The sequence below is a fragment of the Ranitomeya variabilis genome, chromosome 8 (assembly GCF_051348905.1).
Source record: "Ranitomeya variabilis isolate aRanVar5 chromosome 8, aRanVar5.hap1, whole genome shotgun sequence".
NCBI lineage: Eukaryota > Metazoa > Chordata > Amphibia > Anura > Dendrobatidae > Ranitomeya > Ranitomeya variabilis.
The window spans coordinates 199,342,853-199,359,463 of record NC_135239.1 but is presented as its reverse complement, the minus strand read 5'-3'; the positions used below and the strand labels follow the sequence as shown (position 1 = coordinate 199,359,463).

At 44.4% G+C, this 16,611-nt stretch overlaps 1 protein-coding gene across 2 annotated transcripts in view; it reads left to right on the top strand.

Annotated features, from left to right (window-relative positions):
- Positions 1-16,611, top strand: part of TAFA4 (TAFA chemokine like family member 4) — a 187,692-nt gene that overhangs the window by 86,001 nt on the left and 85,080 nt on the right. For both annotated transcript variants that reach the window (XM_077276068.1, XM_077276067.1), the window contains 2 exons: positions 2,230-2,366; positions 4,412-4,527. In XM_077276068.1, the coding sequence (XP_077132183.1) occupies positions 2,254-2,366; positions 4,412-4,527 (229 nt within the window). In that variant the 5' untranslated portion in view covers positions 2,230-2,253. The remainder of the gene's footprint in view (positions 1-2,229; positions 2,367-4,411; positions 4,528-16,611) is intronic.

Below are 16,611 nucleotides of genomic sequence, written 5' to 3'. Positions count from 1 at the left end.
TAACCCTACCCCTAGTTCTAACCCTAGTTCTAACCCTAACCCTAGTGGAAAAAGAAAAAAAAATATTTTCTTTTTTTTATTATTGTCCCTACCTATGGGGGTGATAAAGGGGGGGTCATTTACTATTTTTTTTATTTTGATCACTGTGATAGGTTATATCTCAGTGATCAAAATATACCTGGAACGAATCTGCCGTCCGGCAGATTCGGCGGGCGCACTGCGCATGCGCCCGCCATTTTGGAAGATGGCGGCGCCCATGGAGAAGACGGATGGACACCGGGAGCCTCGGTAAGTATAAGGGGGTGGAGATCGGGGCACGGGGGGGCGTCGGAGCACGGGGGGGTGGCATAGGAGCACGGGGGGAGCGGACAGGAGGACGGGGGAGCGGAGCACAAGACGGAGGGGAGCGGAGCACAGATCGGTGGCTTGGGGGGGCGATCGGTGGGGTGGGGGGGGGTCACATCAGTGTTTCCAGCCATGGCCGATGATATTGCAGCATCGGCCATGGCTGGATTGTAATATTTCACCAGTTTTTTAGGTGAAATATTACAAATCGCTCTGATTGGCAGTTTCACTTTCAACAGCCAATCAGAGCGATCGTAGCCACGGGGGGGGGGGGGGGGTGAAGCCACCCCCCCTGGGCTGAAGTACCACTCCCCCTGTCCCTGCAGATCGGGTGAAATTGGAGTTAACCCTTTCACTCGATCTGCAGGGACGCGATCATTCCATGACGCCACATAGGCGTCATGGGTCGGATTGGCACAGGTTTTCATGACGCCTACGTGGCTTCATGGGTCGGGAAGGGGTTAATCAAGTGATGTCAGACCTAATAGAAAAGAAAATAATTAACTGGGAAGAAGGTAAAAATGATCAATTGTAAGTACACAGTGCCGTATAATATGATGATTGCAATATATTAAGAGGAGTGCGTTTTGAAATTTAGTTTCCTTCGGTTGACACATTTTGTCAGATATTATAGCTTTTCTTCTAGAGTTTATTTAGGTGTCTGGTTCATGTAGGAAACTGGGCTCATAAGATGTGTTTCTCATCAAGAACTGCAATGAGAAATCATATCTACACCTTTATATGGATACATTTTGGTCAATGATTTTTAAACGATTTTTGTCATTTTTTTGGTCACGATGTTCATTTTTATCACAAGTGCGGTTTTTGTTTGAAAGGAATGAAAAAGATCAACATTTTCCAACTTCTACCTATTTGACAGTGAAAAGTGGACGGCACTATGATGCCGCACGGATAGCGTCAATTTATCTATAAAAAAGCTGGACATGTGAGCATGCACATAAACTATAATGAGTACTTGTTTATAATGGATAGAACTCTAGGAGAATATTGAATGAGTGAAAATGATCTTATACTCATCATCGATTACAGGCTGTTAATAGCCAACAGCTGCATTCACAATTTTACAGAATAAATAGCAGTAATCTGCCAGCAGTAATTTCTGACTCGGTGCCTTGAGGTTTAGATTATTGATACTTAGAATAGGCCAGTGTTATCAGATCAGTGGGACTCTTCACACCCCATAAAGATCAGCACAAGTGGTGTTAGAATGAGCAAGCACTACAACCAGTGTCGGACTGGGGTGACAAGGGCCCACCAGTAACATTGACCTTGAGGGGCCCACTTTTTACCTGCATGCAGATATTATACTACCTTCGTTCACAAATGTACCTATATCTCTATTTAATAATAAACTGGGTAGCGTGGTTAATGAATGATGAGATGCTGCTTTTTTTCTCTACAGAGTGAATCAAGTGAATTATGCCAAGTACTCCCCATACAGTGGGGTTGAGGGCCCAGATCTACACAGGGGCCCACCGGGGGATTCCCCTGTTACCCTGTGGGCCAATCCGAGCCTGACCTTATCCCAGCACGTTTGCTCATCACTACTGAGCATGTTCACATATTACACCGACCGACAACCTATTGATTTTAATGGGCAACATGCAATGCTTCTTGTTCCCTGCGGGGGTGCTGTAGGGAAATTGAACTCGTACTACGAGCTTCCCCCACAGATTACAGCGGATTGTGGGGGTCCTAGATAAACATTTCAGACTTATGCATGTAAGACCGGGCTGCTGTGTGTGATGGGAAGAAGTCGATCTACCGATTTTAAACAAATCTAAACAATTATGTAGGAAAAGGACGCTTAGCAAACATCACCGTTTAATCCGCTAATTGCCGTCTGTTCCGTTTCTCCTACAGGTCTCTTATGGGGGAAGACATTTTATGAAATGCAGAACTTGTTACTTGTGGCTGCAAATGGGATTTTGGAGCAAGTTTGAAGCAGATACAGAAATAATTGTGTTTGACTGGAATAAAATTCTTGCGAAGCCCCTAAGGTAAGATCATTCTGCCGCTGCGGAGATGTTCAGGGTGGAGGAGGCCACGGTGGAGACTCCTGAGTGACGGGGAGTGCCGCAATCCAATGTGATTTTAAGACATTGGTTTCTACTTACTGTAGAGTAACATTTCATATAACAGCGAAATATATAGATATACAGGTGTAGTCAGAAGTATTCACCCCCCCAACAGGGCAAATTGGGTTTATTAGTAAATTGTACAAACTCTCTGCTGTTTGCATAAATGGAACAAGAAGAATGTAAAGAGCTGAACACAAGTAATATAACAAGTGGTTTCTCCAAATTCAGCAAAAAATGCCACCGTTAGGACTCAGAATTATTCACCCCTTCATGATATCACAGAGTAGAGTCTCTCTGGCTGTTATAACCTGCTGGAAAGGTGAAGCATAGCCAGACGCCAGCTCCTGAGGAACCTTAGCCCATTTCTCACGAGCAATGGTCTCCAGGTCACTAATAATCTTGGGTTTCTTTGTTGCAGTCGCCTTTTTCTTTACATCCCAGCTAAACATTATCTGTGAGGTTGAAGTGAGGCAACTGACGGCCCCTCCAGAATCTTCCTGTCAAGTCTCCACCTGCACCTACTCCAGCTTCTGTCACCTCCATGATCATTCTGTGGGCAGCGCTGGTGATGGAGGAGACATCGTGACCAGCAACACTGGCTATGTCCTGACAGTGTGGATGAGACTTGTAGATCGCCTGGTCAGGCAGTATGGGTGTGTGCTGTAGCAAGAGTAATCAACTCCCCACTGTCGCCAATGGAACAGCACCGCACCCTACTTATCCTCCAGCTGACTGCTGGGAGGTGCCAGTTACAGCTCTCGTTCAGTCCTGTTTTTTCACCTCCTGTTCAGCCTGTTTCATTCATTTTTTATCCTCGGCTCATATTAAGACTATACTTCTGCCTGAAGATTCTGTCCCTGTCCCTGACCTTCTGGTATAGATGCTTCATCATAACCAACCTCTGCCACCTGGCTCCACCGGCCAGCAGCTACTCTGTGGACCCAACCTATGAGCCCCTGAGTAAGTCCAGATCCCTGTAAAGGAAAAAGGCCACAACAACTTCTTCTCCTCCTTCTCCCCCTATTTCTCCTTCACCTTCTCCTCCTTTTTCTCTTTCTCCCCCTACTCCTCTCCCTTCTCCTCTTTCTCATTCTCCTTTTCTTCCTTCTCCTCCTCCTTCTCATTTAACTCCCCTTCTCCTCCTCTTTCTCCTCCTTTTCTTCATTCTCCATCTACTTCCCCCTTTCTCCTCCTTCTTCCCCCCTTCTCCTCCTCCTTCCCCTTCTCCTCCTTCTTCTCCCTTTTTCCTTCTTCTTATTCTCCTCTGTCTTCTCCTTCTCCTTTTTCTCCCCTTTCGCCTCCTTCTTTCTTCTTCTTTCTCCTCCTTCTTCTCCCTCTTCTTCTCCCCCATCTCTTCTCTTTCTCCTCCTTCCCCTGCTACATCTACTTCTCCACCTCCTTCTCCTGCTACTTCCCCTTCTCCTCCTCCCCCGCTCTCTCCTCCTCCTTCTTCTTCTTCCCGTTCTCCTCCTTTTTTTCCTCCTTCTCCTCCTTATTCTTCTTCTTCTCTTTCTTCTCATCCTTTTCCTCCTCCTTCTCCTACTTCTCCTTCTTGTCTATAGTATAAGTTCAGGAGAAAAAACAGCTACAAACTGTGCCATCACATCCAGCTCACTGAAGGATTTACAGTTCACTCATTCTGCAGTCTGCTATGTCCAGTGATACTTAAATGATGTAGAAGATAAATTGTTTAGAATCTCTGAATTTAAAAACCCTCTTTTCAGTCCACTGGACTTTAGGACCCCTGTTTGCAGGATTGCTGGGGTCTCAGCAGGTACAATTTAGTGGGTAATCCTCTATATTTATTGCTTTGCATGTACTGACATGACTGCTAAGCACCACATTTCGCATGGATCCCATAGATTACTGATTCTGACTCCTAAGTGCCAGTCTTGCTATGTATGTGCCCCCAGCCCCTATGTCCTCACTGACTGTAACCTAATCTTGCATTTTCCTCCCTTTAGGATGAGATTCAATGCCAATCCAATGCTCCTGACTCACTGGCTCATCTTGGCCTATGTCTTAATGCTGTGCTGTAAAATGTTGTCAGCCTCAAGCCTTAACTCCCGAGGGCAAACAGGTACGAAACACTCGGCTCATCACCCGCCTCCGTGGCCAATTAATATCTCGTCCGGTCTTTTAGCCATTGCTAATTCATGGCCCTGTTGACAATGATAACCGATCCGTCCTCCCGGTATCAGGCCTCGAGTGGAAGGTTACTTCAGTTTCCCGTACATTCTTGTGTTTTTTTTGTTTTTTTTAATTCGTTTCGTGTGGGATTGGTGTTACCCCATTCATCATTTTGTTTTATGTTTTTCATTTCTTTTTTTTTTTTCTCTAATCTTTCCGTAGAGATTCAGAATCCACATTGTATTTTCCTTGTCAACCTTTACCTGTTTATTTAGTTTTATTTTGTAGCCGCGACTCCACTGCTGTAGTAAAATGGAGCCCGGAGCTGAATTATTTAGTATAATTTTGTACACTGTAATGATCTCGGCTACATACTGTACTAGTCTGCGCTCCCAGATGGGAAATGACTTAGCATAATGCATGTGAATGAGTGCAGGCGATGGCGGGATTACACTTAGCCCATCTCCTCCACTAGACTGATGCAATGAAGGCGGTCCAGCAAAACGCTGCAGAAAACAAGCTACGCTAATAGGACCATTTACCCTAGGGTTTTACTCATATTTGCCAACTTTTTACAACCATCCTTTGTGAGACTGACCCAATTCATTTCTTGCTCAAAAATGCCCCTTTTTTTAAAGTTATGTTCTATTTTTCCCGCCCCTTTAAATGCACACATCCAGCTACGGGGGCTCCTGCTTTACATCAAAGAAAACCTTAGGGGACAGTACTCTAAATAGCCTGATAGGCGGCTGTCATTACAAACACCAGGGCTTTATGGCCGCTGTGGGCTTTTTTGACAAATCACAGCTGACATCAACCCCAACTACCATTACCTCGATTACCACCGCACCAGGGCAAATCGGGAGGAGCCAGGCAAAACGCCAGAATTGGTGTATCTAATGGATTCTCCAAATCTGGGGCAGCTGCGGACTGGTATTTTTAGGCTGTGAAGTAACCAATAACCACAGACCTTCCCAGCCTGATAATATCAGCCCGCAGCTGTCTGCTTTACCTTAGCTGGTTACAAAATATGGGATGATCATTTTTTTCATTTATTTAATCATAACAAACTTTCCAAACAGCTCCAGAGGGTGCAATTTTATTATATGTTGGGGGTTGTGCAATTATATGTCTGTCTATGTCTGTATGTCTGTAACTATATGTCTGTACATAGCCTAAAAGTATCCACCTACCCAGAAAGATATTTCATAATATTCTGAAAAGTGGAGTTCTGGCTGCTGAGAACCTCCCTCATCCAAAGAACAAGGCTCTGAGATGCCCCGTTAGAATAGAGCGGTGGCTGCGCCTGCGTGGCCCTGTGCCTGCGTGGCACTGCTCCATCTATTCGCTATGTGATTGCTGGGAGAAAACAGATCACTGCTCGGCTACATCCAGCAGTCTCACAGGGAATCACTGGAGCTGTGCCACTCCATTCTGACTGGGCATTTCAGAGCTTCGCTTTCCCAATGATCAGACTCCCACCAATCAGAGAATGATCACCGATGCCTCAAAAAACAGTGGAAAAACTGCAGCGACACAGAGCAGCTGTGGCTAAACGGAGTGAAAATTGTAAGGGAATTTGTCAGCAGGTTTTATGTATGTAATCTGAGGACAGCAGGGGGTTAGGGGTAAAACACAGAATTCAATGATGTGTCACACGTCATGCTGTGTTCTGTTGTTTACTTAGACTGAAGGTTTTATCTCCTGTTGCTGTGACTAGCCGGCATGTGGGCTCTAGTCTGACCACACCCCTTCCTCTGATAAGCAGCTAATTGTTTATAGACAATGTACATATAGAGCCCAGCGTGGGCGGGGTTAGCTTCCTCAGCTCTGCTTCATGCTAAATCTAAAAACTCTGATTGTGTCAGAACGGCTGCACCCGGTAAACTAAGTGATACATCATTGGATTCAGGATCTTTTTGCCTATATCATCCTGCTCTCAGATGAATTAGCAAAAAGATTCTCTTTAAGGGGCATTCTAGTGGGTAGATTTGTTTTAATTAAGTACTTTAACTGATTTTATCATTTAAAGGGAAACTCTCTCCTGTGAGGTATAGTCACACATTACGTATTTACGACAGATTTTTTTACAACTTTCCCATTGAGATGAACGGAAGCAATTTTCAGTTGCAGAAATTCTTGCAGTGAGAAAATTTACCCTTAGACGTATATCTATAATGGTCGCACTGGCCAAGATGCTTCATTTCAACCCTAAACACCAGTGAAACCGGTGACCTGTGTGTGCTTGTGACCTTTCTAAATACCTCCCTCTTGGCTGCACAGTGTTAGATGACACAGGACCCACCCTGGAAAGCCCAATTCTCTTTTAGGAACATCTCCACGTCTGGCCTATACATTGCCTCCGGCCCCCATCGTCTCCTTGACTGTTTCAGGGTCCCCACAAAATCATAGCTATACCTTCTTGGGTTCCAATCCCTGTTCCCATTGCACCCGAGTTCTCCATCTTCTACTCCACTTTCCTGGGCATAAATGATCCAAATTGTCGTTTTTATGCACTATCCCTCATTCCCGCTCACTGGAACTTACAAGCAAACTCGTCCTTTGCTCTCAGAATTTCTCGCGGCGTCACGGTCTGACTCAGTGTTAACCTTTCCCTATTAGCCTATTCTCCCTTTTACCATCACATGAAAGGGATAACAATGAACAATAATGTTAATCAGCATCTGCAGAGTATAAAAGATAAGGCTTCAGTGCCATGTAATAACCAGTGTATCGTGCGGCAACCTACAAGGATGACATTTAATCATGACGCAAGGTCTTCAGGGAGGTGGCGGTCATCTTCCACTCCTTTACCTACCGGCGACTCTGTAGTCTTGCAATTTTCAGGATGACCACTAGAGGGCTCTGCAAGGCAAAAAATAAGATTTAAATGTCTTGTTTTCTTCCATAGCGAGAATTCCGTATTCCCTTATTAGAATCATGAGTCATTTTGTAATTTTATGAAGTACATTGCTGTATGTCTTATCACCGGCTGATTTTACTTTCTCTTACATCCCGGTGTTATACGTCATAAAATATTTATGCCATTATATAAAATATAGTGACCGCCAGTTTTAATGAGCGCAAAAAAAAAAAAAAAAAGATAATCTACCCGGAGATTGGCTGCAGGTTTGGTGTAAAATACTGATATAGTCACTTTGCTAAAATTGTAATTTAACAAATATTTACTGTAAATTTGGATTGTAGCGGCACAAATGGTAGCACAATGAATCACAATCCCTTCATTTTTCCACCAGTGGCCGCAGTGCAGATCTGTCAAGACAACCCTGTGCTGTTCGGAGGCTAAATGGAGCCTTAATTATAAGTACCAAGAGGAATAATCAGTATTGACGGAACCCAATTGGTGGATGCTGATGTTAAATCTGCTTAGATTTTTTTTTGAGACATTGCCCATATAGCGATATCCCAACTAGAGGTGGCACGGCACTGAACAGCTTCCCATTTGCTGTGGCTCTATCCCAGTGGTCTTTTACAGCCACCACTAGGGGGAGCTCTCTGCATATAGATTGATACAGGTTACGTTGACTTCAATATTAAATGTATAAATACAGCAACCACTAGGGGGAGCTCTCATCATATAGATTGATACAGGTTACGTTGACTTCAATATTAAATGTATAAATCCTTAGCTCCCCCTAGTGGCTATAAACAGCGAGCACACATATTAAAATATCATTACAAAATAGTATTATAGGGTAATTTTAGACCTATATAGAAAATGGGGATGTTAAAGGATTATTCCGACATTGAAATATAGTGGTAAGTTGTAAGGGACACACAGTGTGAGGCATTGCATTGTAACACTAAACTCCAAGGAAAATGGGTTCCTTCATGTGTGTCCAGCCAAAAACCACAATCCAGCTTTTTTCTATTATTTTAATATACGTTGAAGATGAATCTTGCTGACTGGCCAATGGATGGAGCTAGTCGGCAGACCAAGTGGCAGGGCAAGTTCGGTGACCAATCCGGGTGCACAGTGCTTTATTTAAATCCTGGAAGGATACTATATTATTACCAAATTTTATCTTTGGTTCTATCCTCTGGATTTGACCTGGTTCTGTCCCTCGACATCCAATTCATTCCACTAGCCAGCAGCTACGCAATGGATCCAACCAAAGGGCCTTTGCCGTAAAGTCTGAAGGCATTTTCTTCTGAGCAGAGTGACAACTGAAAAGACTGTCAGCTACTGTCCCCATATCCTATGTTAGTACTTTTCCTTCCCTTTTGTACATTTTTTTATATCTATTTTCAATGAATCTCTTTAAACTCCCTTAATTTCAATTACAATGACATGACTCTGCTGACTCTATCCCAGTCTACACAGCAAAGCCGAAAAGTGTGTTTTAGAATGTAGAATATCTGTATTCAGCATTTATATGGAAATTGGAATATTTTAGGTTTTTTGTTTTTACGTTATTGCAGATTGCGTCCTAGCGTTCATGGAACTATGATGATGTATACTTCTCCTTTTTGTATATTGTGAATATTTAATCACGTACTTGGTGAATGCCTCCCACGCATCTATCGTGTGATCTGACGGATTTCTAAAACATGGTAATAAATGAAGACATCATCCCGGATCCGGCCGTACGCGGTGTCACCTCAACTTGTATAAATAACGACCCCGGCCTTATTAATCTCAACAGCATAATAGTGAAAGCCACACGTTTCACGACAGCAAGGTGACCCCATGCTAAGACTGGAAGGAAGACGTTGGAGCTAATATCATTTGACTTTTTCTCATTTCAATAGACATCATCATTTGTTACTGAGAAGACATTTGCGGCATGAACACATTTGCTATTTCCCGCTCTCTACTTCTTTTCAATTCCCATTTGGGCTTTCTTTTTTTTTTGTTTTTAGCCATTTTACTACCCGGCCATTGTATGCCTGACCTCTGCAATGCTATCGGGCCCCCCGGGGGCTTTGGGCGTAGAGAAGGTCAGCTGCACAGTACAATATCTGAGCAGGAGTAAAGTACAGGCTATTGTGGTGAATAAATATTGCAACCTTGGACCTTCACCATTTGCAGCTGAAATCATGTGTTACAGGTGTTGGTTAGAATAAAAACATCAATTTTGTATTTAATCAACCTTTTTAAACACAAAAATTAATCAGGGACCCCCAGTGATCAACTGTTATAGGCATAGAAATCTGACAATAAGTGTGTCATATCTCTGCAGCACCTCCGCAGGAAGAATGAAGTATTGCATGGGGAGTATTGAAACCAATAGGCTGGGGCTGACTTTCCTGGTCCTCCAGAGAGAGACTTTCTTGGCTGCTTTCTATATTGGCTAGCTGGTGAAGGGAATGAAGGAGGACCACATTACTATTAACTCCAAACACCCAAATTGAATTTTGGGGTTTCTCAAGAATATAAAACCTTATCTCTGTGCCCTATCAGAACACACAGAGTTTTTACTGTTGGTGTGCCACTTTATGAGCCAAGATGAAGAGCTGCTCTTCAAAAGTGGTTCGTGTTCTGGTGCACTTAATCGTGGCATTTATTACATGGACAGGCATAGACAGCAAAGGGTTGACTGACATAGGAAGTTAAGAAGTAAAATTGGTCGAGCAGTATTGAAGAATTAACTAAGAGAAATAGCGGAAGTGAGTCCAAGGCAGAGTTGGTACAGTGAAAAATCAAGGTTACCCAGTGATGTAGCACAGCTGCTTTTGTCACAGAGTCCAAGGCAGAGCTAGTACTGCAAAAAGTCAAGGTTACCCAGTGATGTAGAAGAGCCCAAAGCAGAGCTGGTATAGCAATAAGGCAAGGTTACCCAGTGATGTAGCAAAGCTGGATTTGTCAAAGAGTCCAAGGCAAAGCTGGTACAGTGATAAGGCAAGGTTATCCTGTGATGTAGCAGAGCCAGGTCCATCACAGAGTCCAAGGCAGAGCTGGTATAGCAATAAGGCAAGATTACCCAGTGATGTAGCAAAGCTGGATTTGTCAAAGAGTCCAAAGCAGAGCTGGTACAGTGATAAGGCAAGTTACCAAGTGATGTAGCGTAGCTGGGTTTGTCACAGAGCCCAAGGCAGAGCTGGTATTGCAATAAGGTAAGGTTACCCAGTGATGTAGCAAAGCTGGATCTGTCACAGAGTCCAAGGCAGAACTCGCAGTGATAAGGCAAGGTTACCCAGTGATGTAGGAGAGCTGGGTTTGTCACAGAGTCCAAGACAGAGCTGATATAGAAATAAGGCAATGTTTCCCAGTGATGTTGCCAAGCTGGACTTGTCACAGAGTCCAAGGCAGACATGATACAGTGATAAGACAAGGTTATCCAGTGACGTACCAGAGGTGGGTCTGTCACAGAGTCCAAGTTAGTGCTGGTGCAGCGATAAGTCACAATTGTCCAACGATATAACAGAGCTGCATTTGTCATAGAGTTCTAGGTAGAGTTAGTACAGTGATACAGCAAAGGTACCCAGTGTTGTAGCAGAGCTGAGTTTGTCACAAAGTCTAAGGCAGAGTTGGCTAGAAGAGTAGCAGAGCCAAGAACAAGTAAGTAGTCCTCGGTAGCAAAGTGGATACCAAAATACTCAAGCAGTACCCTGAGTTGGTCTATTAGACTTGAACTTGAGACATCACAGGAACACGTCAAGTTGCCGTGGGCGGAGAGGACGCAGTGCCTGGTATTGGATCCAGAAGAGATAAGTAAGAACAGTGAAAAGGAACTGGGGACTGAGACCTCTATTCTAATGAGAATTGGAGGTCCCAGTGATGGGACCCCCACTGATTAGATAATAATTATATATGGTGTGTATTTTGGGGAAACCCCTCTAACAAGCTATTTACAGCCTTTATGGCTAAATAGGAATTACATATTAAAATGTCATATACAGTGATGCTTGAAAGTTTGTAAACCCTTGAGAATATCCTTACTACTGTATAAATAAAACTACATTAGATTTTTTCTAAAAGGTCATAACAGTAGCTAAAGAACCAAATCTAACAAATGAGTGAAACATATTTAACTTTTATTTTTAAAGAGGAAAATTATCCATGAAGTTACAGGGTGATCCAACTTCAGTGGAAATGCCTCAAGACAAGGAAATGATGTTCAATGTTGTGTGTGGCCTCCACGTGCCTGTATGGCCTCCCTACAATGCCTGGGAATGCTCCTGATGAGGCAGCGGATGGTCTCATGAGGGATCTCCTCCCAGACCTGGACTAAAGCATGTGCCAACTCCTGGACATTCTGTGGTGCAACCCAAAGTATAAAAATATAAAAGACAGCGTCTCACACGTTGGTGGAATAGATCACAGTTTATTCTGCCTTCTGTGGCGACGTTTCGATCCCAAAGATCTTTTTCAAGCATGAAAAAGATCTTTGGGATCGAAACGTCGCCACAGAAGGCAGAATAAACTGTGATCTATTCCACCAACGTGTGAGGCGCTGTCTTTTATATTTTTATACTTTGGATTACATACCAAGAAGGACTCCTTGGCTGAGACGTGCGCTCTCTATATGGGTAATGTTGACCCTGCTTTTCCCATGAGGTGCTGTGTTCCACCTATTATGCTATATTCTGTGGTGCAACGTGACGTTGGCGGATGGTGTGAGTCATGATGTCCCAAATGTGCTCAATCGGATTCAGGTCTGGGGAACGGGCTGGCCAGTCCATAGCTTCAATGCCTTCATCTTGCAGGAACTGCTGACACACTCCAGCCACATGAGGTCTGGCATTGTCCTGCATTAGGAGGAACCCAGGGTTAACCGCACCAGCATATGGTCTCACAAGGGGTCTGAGGATCTCATCTCGGTACCTAATGGCAGTCAGGCTACCTCTGGCAAGCACATGGAGGGCTGTGCGGCCCTCCAAAGAAATGCCACCTCACACCATTACTGACCCACTGCCAAACCGGTCATGCTGGAGGATGTTGCAGGCAACAGATCGCTCTCCACGGTGTCTCCAGACTCTGTCACGTCTGTCACATGTGCTCAGTGTGAACCTGCTTTCTGTAAAGAGCAAAGGGCGCCAGTTGTTGTGAAATTGGATTTTGGGCTCCCCCGGTGGCCACTGGTGGAATTGAACTGGTGTGCATCATCCCCTCTGTTCACCTGTTTCCATCAGGATGTGGGAGTCGCTATTTAACCTTGCTCCTCTGTCACTTCCATGCCGGTCATCATTGTAATCAGAAGCCTTTCTGTGCATGTTCCTGCTGCTAGACAACTCCCAGCTAAGTTGGACTTTAGTCCTCGTTTGTTTTTGCATTTTGTTCCAGTTCACAGCTGTAGTTTCGTTTCTGTGTCTGGAAAGCTCTTGTGATCTGAAATTGCCACTCTGATGTTATGAGTTAATACTAGAGTCTTAAAGTAATTTCAGGATGGTATTTTGATAGGGTTTTCAGCTGACCATGAAAGTGCCCTTTCTGTCTTCCTGCTATCTAGTAAGCGGACCTCAATTTTGCTAAACCTATTTTCATACTACGTTTGTCATTTCATCTAAAATCACCGCCAATATATGTGGGGGCCTCTGTCTGCCTATCGGGGAAATTTCTCTAGAGGTGAGCCAGGACTATATTTTCCTCTGCCAGGATTAGTTAGTCCTCCGGCCGGCGCTGAGCGTCTAGGGATAAAAAACGTAGGCAACGCTACCCGGCTACTGTTAGTTGTGCGGCAGGTTTAGTTCATGGTCAGTTTAGTTTCCATCCTTCCAAGAGCTAGTACTTATGTTTGCTGGGCTATGTTCTCTTGCCATTGAGAACCATAACAGTTTGACCGGCCTAAAAGGGTTAAATTAATTGACAGAGAAAGGAGAGAAAAGAGAAGTCTGCTGAAGATTTTTTTTTTTTTTTTTTTTTCCCCTTCCCTTCAGTTCTGAGTGTGCTTGTAATTGAATCTCTTGCAAGTCTGCCTATATTGCAGCCTTTCTCTCTCTCTCTCTCCTTCTAATCCTGGAATGGCTCTGTGTTCACCTGTTTAAAATGGATATTCAGAGTTTAGCTGCAGGTTTGAATAATCTCACCACGAAAGTTCAAAATTTACGAGATTTTGTTGTTCATGTTCCTATATCTGAACCTAGAATTCCTTTGCCTGAATTTTTCTCGGGGAATAGATCTTGCTTTCAAAATTTCAAAAATAATTGCAAATTGTTTTTGTCCCTGAAGTCTCGCTCTGCCGGAGACCCTGCACAGCAGGTCAGGATTGTAATTTCCTTGCTCCGGGGCGACCCTCAGGATTGGGCTTTTGCATTGGCTCCAGGGGATCCTGCGTTGCTCAATGTGGATGCGTTTTTTCTGGCCTTGGGGTTGCTTTATGAGGAACCTCAGTTAGAGCTTCAGGCGGAAAAGGCCTTGATGTCCCTATCTCAGGGGCAAGACGAAGCTGAAATATACTGCCAGAAATTCCGTAAATGGGCTGTGCTTACTCAGTGGAATGAGTGCGCCCTGGCGGCGAATTTCAGAGAGGGTCTCTCTGATGCCATTAAGGATGTTATGGTGGGGTTCCCTGTGCCTGCGGGTCTGAATGAGTCCATGACAATGGCTATCCAGATCGATAGGCGTCTGCGGGAGCGCAAACCTGTGCACCATTTGGTGGTGTCTACTGAGAAGACGCCAGAGAATATGCAATGTGATAGAATTCTGTCCAGAAGTGAACGGCAGAATTTAAGACGAAAAAATGGGTTGTGCTTCTATTGCGGTGATTCAACTCATGTTATATCAGCATGCTCTAAGCGTACTAAGAAGCTTGATAAGTCTGTTTCAATTGGCACTTTACAGTCTAAGTTTATTCTATCTGTGACCCTGATTTGTTCTTTATCATCTATTACCGCGGATGCCTATGTCGACTCTGGCGCCGCTTTGAGTCTTATGGATTGGTCCTTTGCCAAACGCTGTGGGTATGATTTGGAGCCTCTTGAAACTCCTATACCCCTGAAGGGGATTGACTCCACCCCATTGGCTAGTAATAAACCACAATACTGGACACAAGTAACTATGCGGATTAATCCGGATCATCAGGAGATTATTCGCTTTCTTGTGCTGTATAACCTACATGATGTGTTGGTGCTTGGATTGCCATGGCTGCAATCTCATAACCCAGTCCTTGACTGGAAAGCTATGTCTGTGTTAAGCTGGGGATGTAAGGGGACGCATGGGGACGTACCTGTGGTTTCCATTTCATCATCTATTCCCTCTGAGATTCCTGAATTCTTGACTGAATATCGTGACGTTTTTGAAGAACCTAAGCTTGGTTCATTACCTCCGCACCGGGAGTGCGATTGTGCCATAGATTTGATTCCGGGTAGTAAATACCCTAAGGGTCGTTTATTTAATCTGTCTGTGCCTGAACATGCTGCTATGCGAGAATATATAAAGGAGTCCTTGGAAAAGGGACATATTCGTCCTTCGTCATCTCCCTTAGGAGCCGGTTTTTTCTTTGTGGCTAAGAAAGATGGCTCTTTAAGACCGTGTATTGATTATCGGCTTTTGAATAAAATCACGGTTAAATATCAATATCCGTTGCCACTGCTGACTGATTTGTTTGCTCGCATAAAGGGGGCCAAGTGGTTCTCTAAGATAGATCTCCGTGGGGCGTATAATTTGGTGCGAATTAAGCAGGGGGATGAGTGGAAGACCGCATTTAATACGCCCGAGGGCCACTTTGAGTATTTGGTGATGCCTTTTGGTCTTTCAAATGCCCCTTCAGTCTTTCAGTCCTTTATGCATGACATTTTCCGTGATTATTTGGATAAATTTATGATTGTGTATCTGGATGATATTTTGATTTTTTCGGATGACTAGGACTCTCATGTCCAGCAGGTCAGGAGGGTTTTTCAGGTTTTGCGGTCTAATTCCTTGTGTGTGAAGGGTTCTAAGTGCGTTTTTGGGGTACAAAAGATTTCCTTTTTGGGATATATTTTTTCCCCCTCTTCCATCGAGATGGATCCTGTCAAGGTTCAGGCTATTTGTGATTGGACGCAACCCTCTTCTCTTAAGAGTCTTCAGAAATTTTTGGGCTTTGCTAACTTTTATCGTCGATTTATTGCTGGTTTTTCTGATGTTGTTAAACCATTGACTGATTTGACTAAGAAGGGTGCTGATGTTGCTGATTGGTCCCCTGCTGCTGTGGAGGCCTTTCGGGAGCTTAAGCGCCGCTTTTCTTCCGCCCCTGTGTTGCGTCAGCCTGATGTTGCTCTTCCTTTTCAGGTTGAGGTCGACGCTTCTGAAATCGGAGCTGGGGCAGTTTTGTCGCAGAGAAGTTCCGATTGTTCCGTGATGAGACCTTGTGCCTTTTTCTCGCGTAAATTTTCGCCCGCCGAGCGGAATTATGATGTTGGGAATCGGGAGCTTTTGGCCATGAAGTGGGCTTTTGAGGAGTGGCGTCATTGGCTTGAGGGGGCTAGACATCAGGTGGTGGTATTGACTGACCACAAAAATCTAATTTATCTTGAGTCCGCCAGACGCCTGAATCCTAGACAGGCGCGCTGGTCGTTGTTTTTCTCTCGGTTTAATTTTGTGGTGTCCTACCTGCCGGGTTCTAAGAATGTTAAGGCGGATGCCCTTTCTAGGAGTTTTGAGCCTGACTCCCCTGGTAACTCTGAACCTACAGGTATCCTTAAGGATGGAGTGATATTGTCTGCCATTTCTCCAGACCTGCGGCGGGCCTTGCAGGAGTTTCAGGCGGATAGACCTGATCGTTGCCCACCTGGTAGACTGTTTGTTCCTGATGATTGGACCAGTAAAGTCATTTCTGAGGTTCATTCTTCTGCGTTGACAGGTCATCCTGGAATCTTTGGTACCAGGGATTTGGTGGCAAGGTCCTTCTGGTGGCCTTCCCTGTCTCGAGATGTGCGAGGCTTTGTGCAGTCTTGTGACGTTTGTGCTCGGGCCAAGCCTTGTTGTTCTCGGGCTAGTGGATTGTTGTTGCCCTTGCCTATCCCGAAGAGGCCCTGGACGCACATCTCTATGGATTTTATTTCGGATCTTCCTGTTTCTCAGAAGATGTCTGTCATCTGGGTGGTGTGTGACCGTTTCTCTAAGATGGTCCATTTGGTTCCCCTGCCTAAG